Genomic DNA, 14962 nt, shown 5'->3' on the forward strand with positions numbered 1-14962 from the left:
ATGGGAATCCAGTAATTGGGACAGTAAAAGTCTGCCTGACATGCTTTGGGTAGTACACATACTATATTGCCTTTATCTTCATTCCTACTATTACATGTTCCACTTATTTAGCACTATATTCCTGTATGAGAGTCATGGCTTACTGGTAGGTCATACAGACTAGTGTTACAATGGTCTTGTGGTAGGGCCTACTAGTATGCTTATATTTTGCTTTCAAATTGAGTATAGGGCCTATCAATCAGAGTGCTAGGGGCACCTTTAAGCAGTTAAAGGGGTTAGTAGGTCTCACAGGAGTCAGGCTGTGTTGCAGATTCTGGTTGCTGCATTTATCTTCACTGTTTCCTGTAGTGAGTGTGTATGGATACTGACACCTACCACTATATTTCATATGTATTAATATATATATATATATATATATATATATATATATATATATATATATATGTATGTGTACATATACATACTTTCATATATGTACATTACCTTACATTATTATGTACAAGCTAACAATTAGCAGGGCTGTTACTGTTAACACTAAACTAGTATGGGAATACAGTCGTTCAGGCATTACAAATCTACCTGACATGCTTTGGGTAGTACACATCCTATATTACCTATATATTGATTCCTACTATTACATGTAAAATTTATTTCAGCACTATGTTCTTGTATGAGAGTTATGGCTTAGTGGTAGGTCATACAGACTAGTGTTACCAAGGGGCTTGGAACTGACAGTAGGAATTATTTTCTTTCAAACTGAGTTTAGGACCTGGCAATCAAAGTGCTGAAGGCACCTTTACGCAGTTAAAAGGGTTATTAAGTCTCACAGGAGTCAGGCTGTGTTGTAGATTGTGGTTGCTGCATTTATTTTCACTGTTTCCTGTAGTGAGTGTGTGTGAATACTGACACCTACCACTATATTTCACATGTATTAATATATATATATATATATATATATATATATATATATATATATATACATATGTGTACATATAATACTTTCATATATGAACATTACCTCACATTATTATGTACAAGCTAACGATTAGCAGGGCTGTTTCCGTGAACACTAAACTAGTGTGGGAATCCAGTAATTCAGGCATTAAAATCTACCTGACATGCTTTGGGTAGTACACATCCTATATTACCTTTCTATTGATTCCTAGTATTACATGTTATATTTATTTTAGCACTATGTTCTTGTATGAGAGTCATGGCTTAGTGGTAGGTCATACAGTCTAGTGTTACCAGGGTCCTGGGTTCGAGACTGACAGTGGGAATTTATTTTTCTTTCGAAATGTGTACAAGACCTGTCAATCAAAAGTGCCAAAGGCACTTTTAAGCATTTAAAACCAGGTCTGCGCTCGTTTGCGTGGAGCTCACGCATGCGCACTGGCGTTTAGCTCCGCGCACACAAGCGCACACCCGCGCTATTTTCTTTGAAAGAAAAAAAAGGGTGACAGGAAAGTGGTGAAAAAGGGGTCACAAAGAGGGTAAGACAGTAGGGAAACAAGCTTGGAATTTGCAGGAAGGATGTAGGTGAGGCCCATAGCTGCCCATGTCTTACCCAGCAACAGCTGTGCATTTGTATGCAATTTGGTGTGACATTTGGAACCTTCCACCCCTGAGAGAGGTGTCAGGACAACATTAATACCTGTTGTACAGCCAATTGTAATTAACAGTTTCGATGTCCAGCGGACATGTGTGCAACATGGACAGCTATGTATGGGGCGTAATTTTTTGTGGGTACAGAGTGCCCTTTTTTTTTTTTATCAGGTGAGAGTGGTATGTCAGGTGAGGTAGTCGGTATAGCTGGGGAGGTAGGTTGGGTAGGTTAACAGACAAGACAGACAAGACGCATACAGGGGCGGTGTATGACACATGTGGGGGGGTTACACAATTGACGGGGACGGAGGTTGGGATATCCATGGCACATGAGCCCACAGATGGCAACAGTGGAACTGATATCCCCACCCATAGGCAGTTGCCACTGTTCCTTCACAGCCCAGGACGGGGCTGTGCTGGGGGCTGTGCGGGCGGGACAACGGGCAAGCCCGTAAGCTGTGCCACCTGGGCCTCAAGCTGGCGTAGGGGCCCAAGGACAGAGTCTTGGATCTCCCTTCGCACCACAGACCGGACACCTTGGAGGGTGAGTGGACGTGCTCCTCCGGCCACACTTGCAGAGGGGGGACGGGCCCCATCCCCTGCAGCGCTTCCACCCGAAGGTGGCACAGGGCCACCGGAGGAGGGTCCAGCCTGGGCACTAGTGCCAGGTGCAGTCGCCAGCTGAGGTGGGAGAGGTGGGTCCGCTGGGACCTGCCTTCCCAAGCGTTCTAGGTTTGTGGGTATGTTATGTTAGTTTGGGTTAGTGGCATATTATTCCATTCAAATTAGTTGTAACAGCATGCATTGGTATTCCCATTAAACAAACACCCAGATATTAACACCATTGAACAACGGGCATATCAATATCACATGCATTATTTGAACAGAAATACACAATTGAACAACATGCAGGGTTGATTAATGGCAACAGGCCATCAGGTTTGCCGGTTTGCAGGTATGACCAGGGCACATGCAACAACAGACATGCATATATTTTTGAAACAGGACAAATGTCCATGGTTAATGAAATGTTCACATACCAATATTTAGTGTTTTTTATTTGCAATTATAGGGTGGGGTGGAGAAAGAAAATGATGACACATTCATAAATTATACATTCATATACATTTGTAATAGAAACACAATTAACTTGTGGGTGATACTTTCCCACTGATTCTTACTTGACTGTCATGCTAGACCTGTTACAGATACATCACTATCCTGGTTATTTTGAATTTGATCAGATACATCATCCTGCTACACTTTGATGACAGGGCAGGGGACAGCTATGGATGTTTAGTATGTCAGACAATCATTCATTCTATCTGCAAATCGCTGACTGTGATCACCATATACAGAGTTTGGCCTGAACATTCAAGAGTCAGACACACTGAAATCAGTTTGGGATGTTAAGTTTTAATTCCCACATGCATTTATTTCTGTAGAACCACACTGAAGCTTATATATTCAGGAGTTATTACTACTTTATTTATTGATACATGACCCTTTCTGTCACTCTCACACATCCTGCTATTTCACAGTTCAGGTTGGTACTTCTAGGCTTTGTTCACATATTAGACCTGTGGTGATTCAAACACTTTCCAGCAGCCTCACTTCTGTCATGATTCAGCATTTCAACAGGGGATATATCTCACATGTGATTAACTCAGCTTCTGAAGCTGTACCCTTGAGACTACTGCAGGTTATACTACATTTAATTAATGGTGGGACATCTGTATTACAGAACTATTTATTTCTATCAGTTATATTTCCAGTTTCACTTGCATACTGATGAACTTGTTGCAGCCATACCTGCAGACTTTTACTTGCTGCTTGCACATTCTATTACTTTTAATCAATACACTGCAGTGTTCTGCTACGTGCTACATTATAATATTTATTTACAAGTACTAGGTGGGGTTACTAACCTGCATGGTGGCGCAGCCGCACCAACCTCCGCTCATGTGCCATGCGATTCGCAGAGCGGACACCTGCAGCTGTAATACAAAACAAGTAATATTGGAATACACATCTCCTTGGTATCAGCTAGTTGAATTCCTTACATACATAAGTAAAATGTATCTTACTCAGTAGTGGGGCGTTGGGCATATCCCGGGCCTCCTGGATCCATTGGGTCAACTGGTCTTGCTTACGTCGCTTCAGGTCCGCATGGTGGTGACGGACCTGCTCACCAGTGCGTGGAATGCCAGTAGCACTGGTCAGATCATGAGCCAACTGGTCCCATGCCTCCGCCCTGTACGCTCCCCATGAGACCTGGCCCTGCATGAGTTGGGCCTCATGATGGTGAACTAGGAGCCAGACCATGTATCTGGACTCCTCAACGCCCCACCGCTGTGCTCGAAAGCAACGTCCCTCCCCTACTCCACTCATTCTGCCTGCAGGTCTATTCTACAATCGTTTATGCTGTGTATTCCCACCTATGGGGCTTATATATGCCGATTTTCCCGCACATTTCTATGATTGGCCATTTTGGAATTGTATCAACTTCACAGAAACTGCTTTATCATGCTCCATTTTGGATTACATCCTATATATATGCTATTTCTGCATTTCTAAGTACTGCTGTCATGGCTTAGTGGTTTAGTACCTTGACTCTAGTGCATGGTATCCTGGGTTCGAATCTGACCACTGACTTTTACATTTTAGGACTGTCTGGGAATGACTTCAGGACCTGTCAATCAATCATGCCAAAAGCACTTTTAAACACTTTAAAACCAGGTCTGCGCTCGTTTGCGCGGAGCTCACGCATGCGCACCGCTGGTTAGCTTGTGGGAGCGTCGCGCAAACGGTGTGCGCTGGGTTACACCTTAATTGGCTAGTAACACACATGTTAACCGTAGCGCAGCTGGTTGCACACAGTTTGAGCCTGTTAAACCAGTCCTTAGCTATGGGCAAGCTGTTTGCAGTTTGTGAAACACTACTTAGCTACGGGCACTCTGTCTCACTGCAGTTTAGCTATCAGTACATTTCTAAAGATTTTTATTATTGTATTACTTGCAAATATATGCTCCATTTCATTCCATTTTACAAAAGAAAATACTTTTACATTTGTACAATACTGTCTGGGGCCTTTTTAGTGCTTATTTACAAAAAAAAGGTTGTTGTGTGGGCTCGAACCTTGCCTGCCTGCTCTCAAGCCGACAACTCTACCGCTATGCTATTACTTCTTGGCTTACTTTGCATATTTAGTTCTTATATCCTTTTCCACTTATTGCTAACTGCAGTTGCGCTAGTGGCACACCCGCGCACACAGTAGCAAACATTTACGGGATTTAAAAAAAAAATAAAACAGTTTTTATTTTCATTTTACAACATCTGTTCACTTTTTACATTGCTTGTCTGTGGGGGCATGTGTTGTGTAGTGTGGTTATTCACATTTCCATGCCTTCCCTCGTGGCTGTTTACTTTCAGCCATTCTAGACTTCTGGGGGCGTGTCTACAGACACGCCCCCTACTCTCTTACACGGACCGTGTAAGAGTTACAGTGTGATTCAGCATGCCTCATGCACCTCATGCATATGCATTACATGCTGACATCACACCGTTTAACTGCAGCCTCCGTGTAAGAGTTATAACTCTTACACAGAGGCTTCCTGAATCCTGCCCCTAGACTTGGTTTCAAATTTGGTTTTAAATTTTTTGAATGACCTTTTGTTATATTATTCCAAAACTTTTGATTGATTTTAACTTTATAATTTATTAAAATTTTATATAATTTTGATGTTAAAATTTCCCAATTTTGATTATTGTATATTATTTCATATAAATGAGTTATAAGTGTAGGTTTATCTCTAAAAGAAGAATTGTTATTTATTCTGCATAGATCTTGTGAGTATTGTAATATACTTTGCAATAATACCCAGTCTGATGTAGAGAGATAATAAGTTTTTATTATAAGTTGACAACAAATTAATTGTTTCCTTTCCCAAGTAATGAAAACCGTCCTATGCATTTTGTTTGGAAAATTTCTTGTTACATTGAAATGATATAAAAGTTCTAGCCATAACTTTATATCTGTATTAGAAGTCACAAATCTTCTAAATGAATTATACATCATTTAAGTATTTTAGATTAGTAGGTTTTGTTAGATTATATTGAAGGCTAGCGCATAAGATATGCCATTGTTTATTAATATGATTGTCTATCATTAAATTCTTTAAAATGGTATTTTCATTTGAATAAATAGTGTGGAAAGATTTCCAGTTAGAAGAATAGCATGGATCTATCCAATTTATAATTATTTTAAAAATGGAGGCGATAATATAAGTTTCAATATTCGGGAAATTGATTCCACCTATTTTCCATGGTCTAATGTGATGTTTATAAGCTATTCTGTTTTTGTTAGGATGCCAAAGAAATCTTAATAATAATGTATTTATTTCTTTTAAAAATATTTATCTGGTATTACTGGAATAGCTTGTGCTATATATAAGATTTTTGGAAATAATATCATTTTTATTACTTGCAATCTATCGTCAAATGTTATATATATTTTGTTACATTTTATTATATTTGACTTTATTGTGTCTATGATTTCCCTGTAATTTATATTTAAAATTTTTCTAATGTTTTACTTAATGTTATACCCAGATAGTTTAAAGTGAGAGATTGTTTACCAATTATATGATTATCATTTATTTGAAAATTATTTTTTTTATCCAATATCATAAAATGTGATTTTGTTTTGTTAAAATGTAATCCTGAAATCAAATAAAATTTATCAACTTGTATATCTAATTCTTTTAATTATTTTTTAGAAGTAGATGTGTTAAGAAGTATACCATCTGCAAATAACATTATTTTTGAATTATATTGATTATATAAATTTATACTCTCTATTTTGGGATTGTTTTGTATTGAGATGGCAAATATTTCAATGGCTAATGCAAATAATATGGGGGACATGGGACAACTTTGTTTTGTGCCTTTTGTCAATATTATTGATTCAGAGGTGAAAGGTCCTAATTTTACATGTGCTAAATTGTTTTTATATATGTTCTTTATTAATGAAATAAAGGAGCTAGGAAACTCATAATACTCTAATATTTTAATCAAGAAATCCCAGTTTAAGGAGTCAAAAGCTTTCTCTATATCCAATGCAACTATTAAGGCTTCTTGTTTTTCTCTATTTAAATAGTCAATAATAGTTAGTATTTTTTGTATATTATCATAGGTGCACCTATTATGTATAAACCCTGTTTGATCTTCATTTATAATTTTTGTCATAGATTGTTTGATTCTATTGACTAGAATAGCCATTAAGATTTTATAATCATTGTTTAGTAATGAAATTGGTCTATAGGAGCTGCATTTTGATGCATCTTTATTTTCTTTTATTATAGGAGTAATTAATGAGTATCTCCAAGATGGTGGAATGGTGTTGTGTGTTTGTATTTCTATTATGGTTTTTTGGAAGACTGAGATTATAGTTGATGGAAAGATTTTATATATTTCAGCTATAATACCATCCATTCCTGGAGCTTTATAATTTTTGCTTTTTTGATTTTCTCTGAAACTTCTTTAAGAGTAATTTGCTTTTGAAGTTCTAATTTTAAATTTTCTGGGATTGTTTTAATCAATTCAGGTTTCAAATCTAAATTAAAGTTTTTTGTTTGAGTTCCTTCCATCTTATAATGTTCTGTAAAATGGTATTTAAAAGCATCTAATATATTGCTTATATCTGACAATTTCTTGTTCTTCCTTCCTTCATGTATAATAGTATAATAGTAGTAATGTTATTTCTTTTAGATTGTACTTTAACTCTTATCGCCAAGTTATGCATATGTTTAGAAGAAACAGCATATGAGTTTAATTTTAAGTTTACTTTTAATTTTTCTAGTGCTAGATTAGTTTTATGTGTTAGAATTTCATTAAACTTTTCATGCAGATCACTAATTTTCTTCTTATTAGTTAGCACATTTGTTAAATTATTATTTATCTTTATGATTTGATTTTGTATGTTGAGTAAGTCTGATTCCAATTCATTTAGTTTATTTTTGAACCATGTGATAATTTTACCATAAATATAGGCTTTTAGTGCATCCCATGCCATAACTATGCTGATTTCATTAGTGAGATCAATGTCTAGAAAGAATTTCAACTCTGTGAGTAGTCAAGGTTTAAATTCTTTTAGTTTCATAATATATGCTGGAATTCTTGTCATTTGTATTAATTTTTTAAAATTTGTTTGAATATTAATAAGGATTGCTCTATGATCTGATAATGAACATGGCATGACTGTAAAAGTATTTATCCTCACATCAAGGTCTTGTGCAGCAAAAAATTTATCTATTCTTGTTTGGGTTGTAAGTCTGTGATCTTAGTGTGAAAATAACAGTGAGTTACTTTCTCTAAATTTGAATGTATCTATTAAATTGTGATTTTCAATCCATTTTTGAGTAGCTTTGATATAGTAGTTATATGTAATTATTTTTGTTGGTGGTCTCTGAATTATCAAGAATGCAATTAAAGTCACCACCTAATATCAAGCTACCTATATATGTTTTACTAATAAAGTCTAGATGTTTCTTTGTCGTACTTTTTCCTATTCCTGGGAACCAATAAAGATTTACTAATGTCCAGATTCTATTATTGAATTTTATTATAACATGTGTTATAAGCCCCTCTTTATCTTCCTAGCTATAAAGAATTTGGGGATTAATTATGTTTTTTCTCCATAGTATCCTAACTCCTCTAGTTTTTGTTTTATATGATGATTGTGCTATTGTTGTATACTCTTTTGGATTCCATAAATGCTTTTCATCATCTTTAAAGTGAGTCTCTTGAAGAAATATTACTTGTACTTTGTTTAATTTTAAATAGTTTAATAGGTTTGATCTTTTCTTTGGATTATTTAAACCATTTATGTTCAGTGAGAGTAGTGTTAAGTCCATGTTTGTTGTTGAGTTTCATGCTTGCTAATATTTATATTAATATTTGAGTACGTTTTATAGCATTGTATTTGGAACAAAATTCTCCTTATTTCATGTATCATAAATAGACTGAATCTCTTTTGTAATACTTTTATATTGATGTTCATTTCAGGCCATAATAAAAAAGTGTAAAATGATTTAAGTAAAATTATTTTGATTAATATAATCTTTTCTTTCAACCTTCCCCCCATCACACATGGAATGATATACATTCCTAATATGATAGACATAAACAAAATATCTACCAGATTAACTCTCATGTTTGGTAGACAGATTTGCTCATGCTCCATTCTTGTATTCTTAGAGACCTTTGAAATTATAAACTAGTATATGTTGAATGATATTTATGGTTCTACATATTATATACATAGTGAAACACATAAGTAATTGTAGGCTATATACATATATAAAAATACTTTCCTTATTATGAACATTTAATAACATATCAGTCATATGGCTAAGTATATTTATCTCAAATACGTCAATCCCGGCATCCAATTGCTCTAATGTTATCTTCTTTTCCCCTTCTCTCTCTCCCTTATGTATAGGAACAATTTGTAAAGACACAAATATGTATTTTATTATATACTATTTTCAATGAACCATTCATAGTGACTGACTGGTATCAACTACTGAATAATTTCTGAATCTGATGAGATTATAGATTTTCTATATATGTACATGACAGAACTATTAACATAGTAATATATGCATCAAATGTTCAAGTTAATCATCTAATAGTAGATGATAGATAAAATCTTTTCCAAATACATATTGATTGTAATGAAATCTATTTTACATAAATACATTAAGATTTAAATTTAAAAAAATCATTGAATGGTATATGCTTGTAAATTTCCCATGAATCAAGAAATTGTATTACATACACAGTTGTGATATTGTTTTTTTACTAAAAAAATAAAAAAAAAACATAATTTTTGTTAGTGCAAACATATGGTAAGCTCCACAAACTAGTTATTGTTCAAGACAATTTAATACTCATAGATTACTTATTATATCCAGTGTTTCTTTGACTATTTGGTTATATACTTCAGGCCCTAGTTTATAATGCATATTAGAGTCTTACAATGTTTAGTATTCTTTTGTCTTTTCATATAATCCATAAGTTTAATACATAAATGTTACTATAGGTTAAAGAAATATTTTATAAACTTTTTATGTAAGACCCATCTCATTTATTCATTCAAATGTAACAGCTTTAACTTTCTGTCAACAAAAACTGTTAAACCAACTATATTTTTATTTAGGATAAGCTTACTGATTAAAAAATATCAGACTCGGAATGCCCACTGAAGCACACTGTAGTATTTCCTTTGTTGTGCAGCTTAGCTATGGTGCAGTAAATGAGTTTCTATGCATGACAGAAAGTAAATTAAGTTTCTAAATAAGAGATATAATCATAACTAGAATCAGTTAAAATATGGCTGTATTTGCACATGTGCACATTGTCAAATCTAGCCATGTAGATGATAAACATATTTGTGTATTATCACTATTTTGTGCTCATCTCTGTGCTTATACATATATTTGTAGATTGACACATACAGACTCATATTTCCATGTTTGAGATTTGTATAATATATCACTTGACTATGTTTCTCTAATTCTTACAGGGTTAGTATACAGTGTTTTCCTGAACTGAGTAGACTTATTTCTTCCTATTGTTTAGCCTTGTCTTATCATTACTTTTATTATAAAGTACTTCATATTTATTCCAACTAAATATTCTGAGTCTATCCAAGAGCTTTACAATATGCAAGTCAATTCTCCTTTTGAAATACAATCTATTAAAGAGTTAAACATCAATCTAAGAGAGACTTTTAGTATGTTTATGATTGGCAACAGACTGCTGTTATGCCTGTCACTAACTGTACATAATGTAGCCTACTTTTCTATGTCAGTGCTGTGGACAATTAAAATTGTAACTGTTGTCAGTTGTAAAATATCATGTCACTGCATTTTACAGATTAACTGTCCATCAGTATTTTAAAATTGCTGAAATTTGATGTTTAAATCCACTCAACTGATTAACCATATATCCTTTAAATGTGCTATGCTCGGTGTACTGAAAGTCATAATGAGATAATAAAGTGGTAGAACAGCCCAGTACACACTATAGAACTTTGATGTATATATTTTAAATAATTGTGCCAAAAAATGTATATGCATTACAGAAACAAATTGGCTAGCAGGCATTAACTGGTATGTATGACACACTGCTGCCTATTACATTACAGGATATCCCTGTCCAGTAAACAACAGTTAGAACTGAAATGCGTTTGGTCTTTAACATCTAATTAAACATTGTGCTAGTCAACCAACTATTTCATGCAAGCACATGCTAGAAGGGTGGCATCTTACAGAATTATCATTTATTTTGGAATTAGCAAACACCTCATACACTAAAAAAAAAAAATCTGTTAATGGTCAGTCATATGTCCTGTACTATTTTTTTAACAAAGACACACATGCACCCACAGACCCCCCCCCCCCACACACACACACACAGGCATGTAAATATTTTTAATTAAAACTATGTTAAAATCTGTCACATGTTTTTTTATAAGCAGTACAACAGCTACAGTCAAGAAGGTACAAATATAACTTTGAAATCAGAAGCCTTTGGAAGATAAAATAAGTTCTGTACACGAAATTTGAAACATTTTCCTGACCATTTCCTGAATGTTTTGAACATTAATAATCAGCGTGTTATCAGAACTATATTAGAGGGTTCTTGTCACTTTAAGACTAACAGGAAGTGTACAGCTGTATTCACGTGAAAACTCTTGGTATCTTGACTAACCGTTTATACACTGAGTCCCTGCCATTCACCACTCTGTAAAAGTAACTGTTCTTATTTATATTTCTATTTTAGTGATTTAGTTTGTGTACTAGTATAGTGGTCTTTTTTCACATTGAATTTTATAATTGTTGTAGTCCGATAAAGCTGAATATGTTCATACTATTTTTTTCCTTTTTCTTACTCTCTCCCTAGTAAGACTAAACTGTATTCTGTCCTCTTTCTCTCTCTTTTACATCATCGTATCCTTGTAGAGCGTGAGTGCAAGCTATTAGTGTTACTGTGGTGTTGAATGATTACAAGGACGCTATTCATGTGTTCGCAAGTGTGTTTGACTGTGAAATGAGCTTGCGGCTTCTTGTAAACAGCCGTTATTTATTCATATCCTCGTCAGACAGTTCGTGTAAAGAAAAAAAAAGAGAGATGATGCTTTTAAACTGTAACAATGAAGTGTTCAACACCGATCAGTTATATAACTACGATATTTATATTTTTTTACCGATACCTACTTCTTATTGCTTGATATCTTGTAGCCACATGAAACCCGATGGTTACAAACCATCTATATGAGCTGCATGTCAGTATTTCTTAACGGAGACACCCAGATCATTCACTGCTCTTCTCCTTCCTCTCCCCACCTCCCGTTCTCAATTTTTTCCCATCAAGACAATCTATTAAATAATGATAATAAGCTTTTTGAAAGAAACAATCCCTACAATATTACACATTTAAATTTGATATGAGTGTCGTTGTGCTAACCACTTGACACAAGCAGCCTCATCCTGTAGTAAGTAGAGTTGAAGCATCACTGTATTAAAAAAGAAAAAATAATTATAAACAATTTTATGCATATTGAGACAACTAAAAAAAGTAAATGTACATACATTTTGGTTTCAGTTTCCTACTTTTTATTTGTAGTGCCTATGTGTGAGATCGTTGCCTCCCTTAACATTATATAACTACATCGCTCACAAACTGTGTCAGTTTGTCTAGGTAATAGGCAGCTGTCAGTAAAGAAAACATGAAATCATTTCTGCATTGTCTAAAGATTCCCATTTGAATAAGAACAACCACAGAAACAGTTGGAAAGTGCAGTTCCATGGGTCCAGTAGTTTGCTAATATCGAGTGAAGGAATATAGTGCCTAAGAAGTTTGGAGTGGATTTACTGAAGTGCAATCTGTCTAAAGGAACAACCTAAGTCTGAACACTTAGAGTATTGCACCTCTTTGTCCAAACCAGGTACACTTCAGTCAATTACTGAGTACTGAGTACTGAGTACTGAGTACACTTTTCTAATTTAGTGATGCCGTCCTTCCAAACAGTAAGCAGTTGAAAATAAAATAATGGATTCTTGTAATGGAATTGTTTTATTTTATTTTATTTCACTACATATTTATTTACTTACTTATTTTATATGCTGTGTAAGCACACCAGGTACAAGCGGCTCTTTTCTGGAGCAAACCTGGACCAATGCATGCTACTGTATCTTGTAAAGCGTCACATAGCATACAGATCAAATCTTGAGAATATTTACATTAACGATACACAGTTGATAATGTTTTCCTTTCAGATATTTCAAGAAAGATGAAAACAGTTTCAAAGTGAACTAAATTAAATTATGGTAATTTATTTCAGATGTGAAGATGATACTGAGACCACCAAACCAGTGTGTGATGACTTAAAAGAGAAGGAGAGTCTCTGTAAAATCATAACCGAAGCACCAGGACCATTCGTTGACTGTCACTGGCATGTGGATCCTATGCCTTACTATACCTCTTGTGTCTATGACCTCTGTCATTATGGAACAGCAAACAGGATGCTTTGTACAGCCATTGGCTCATATCAGGAAGTTTGTCAGACACATGGTGTAGAGATTCCAACATGGCAAACCAGTGTAAATTGCTGTAAGTTTCTATTATATATTCTCTAGCAATCATCTGAGAATCCAAATTATTATTATTACTGAAGGTGCTTGAACATTGGAAATAAAGCAACAGTTATATGCAGCTTTATTTCGCAAAACAAAGTATCAAAAAATAATGATACTTTTATAGTAAAAAGCTTTCTATGACTCAATGCTTGTTAGACACTAAAATATTTATATTAAGCCAGCTGTTATATATTTAAAAGATATATTTTCATAACTAGGTGGATTCTTTTCTTTCATGGTTTAGTCTGTTATGACATGTAATTTCTGTAACATAATGAAGTAAACAAAATCAGTTAGTTTCAAAATCTGTATAACAGGTTGTTTAGCATTATATTGCCACATCCAGATATTACTGCTTATATTATATGCCATGGATCACAACCCAATGTGCTAAAAATATTTTTTGAAAAAAAAAATTGGGCCCCATTTGTACCCCCCCCCCCCCCAGTTTTCTATTGACTACTGAAGCCTGCTCTTACAGTTCCATTTTACTTTGGGTATACCCATTACAGGTTGCTGATGTTGAAACTGTAACAATGTGAGATTGGGAAGGGGAAGCATTTTAAAGCAGTGCACATGGCAGCATCATAGATGAGGTGGTGGACACTGGAAGATTTTTTGAATGCCCTAACCTGACAAAACTCCTGACATTGCATGTATCACTGCATGGAACATCATTTAGTTCCAGCCCCACCTTTAATGATAAAACGCTAACAGAAATCTTTTGCATTAACACAGCACTGTTCCCATCACCACAGACATGTCACATTATAAAGAGAAATCCTCATCAATGTGCCACTGTGGGCAAACTAACAAAAATCTGCTCCTTCCCACCTGAGCCTTGACTCAAACTTGTTTTTTCTGGGAGAAAGTTAAGGCTCAATCTTTCAAAAGAACATAACTTTCTGACTGAGGTGCCAAGTCCTGCAATGTAGCATTTTAAATAATCATCAAAGAGATCACTGTATCTGGGAAAAATTAAAGTTGCAGAAAACTGTTCTACTCGGACGTAAAAAGTATACAACTTGGCTGAGTTTCAGATGAGCTCCTGGATGAAAACATTGTTATGCAACTCAGATTTGTGCCAATTATGTTCAGTATCTTCCCTGGGAAAATGGCATGAAATGATTAATACTACAAGCTAAGACAGATATTTTCAAAGAATAGTTGAGCTGTTTCCAAAAAACAGCAGTCCTTAGGACTGCTCGATTGTATTTTGGCAAAATACATTTGGAGTGATGCAATGAGACAGATTTTTTAACAGAGAAGAAGAGAGAGAGACAGAGAAGAGAGAGAGAGAGAAAAGGAGGGAAGAAGAAAGAAGAGATGAGAGGAACTGATAGGGAGATGAAATATAGTAGAATGGCTTTGAAAAATTCATTTTAACTTGAGGCTGCAAGAACATATACCTAGGAAACCCTGGGTATAGTGTGCGTGAATCCAACATTTTTAAACGTATGTGTTTGGGGGAAGAATTAAAGAGACAAATAAACAAAGCATACTTAAAATGTCAGGAGCTGGCGATCCCTAACCAGGAAAAGCTGAAAGATAAACAACAACAACTTAAAATGTCAGGAGCAGAAAATTGTGAGGGAGAGGGTCTGGGCAACATTAAGCAGAGTGCCTGAACCAAGGCTGTAATGGAGGAGATT

General features: G+C 34.9%; 1 protein-coding gene across 3 annotated transcripts in view; it reads left to right on the top strand.

Annotated features, from left to right (window-relative positions):
• Positions 1–14962, top strand: part of LOC122809198 (alpha-tectorin-like) — a 919437-nt gene that overhangs the window by 634305 nt on the left and 270170 nt on the right. For all 3 annotated transcript variants that reach the window (XM_044080503.1, XM_044080505.1, XM_044080506.1), the window contains one exon: positions 13016–13284. In XM_044080503.1, the coding sequence (XP_043936438.1) occupies positions 13016–13284 (269 nt within the window). The remainder of the gene's footprint in view (positions 1–13015; positions 13285–14962) is intronic.

Source organism: Protopterus annectens, chromosome 8.part0 (assembly GCF_019279795.1).
Source record: "Protopterus annectens isolate FY-2018-M chromosome 8.part0, PAN1.0, whole genome shotgun sequence".
NCBI classification, from domain to species: Eukaryota; Metazoa; Chordata; order Ceratodontiformes; family Protopteridae; genus Protopterus; species Protopterus annectens.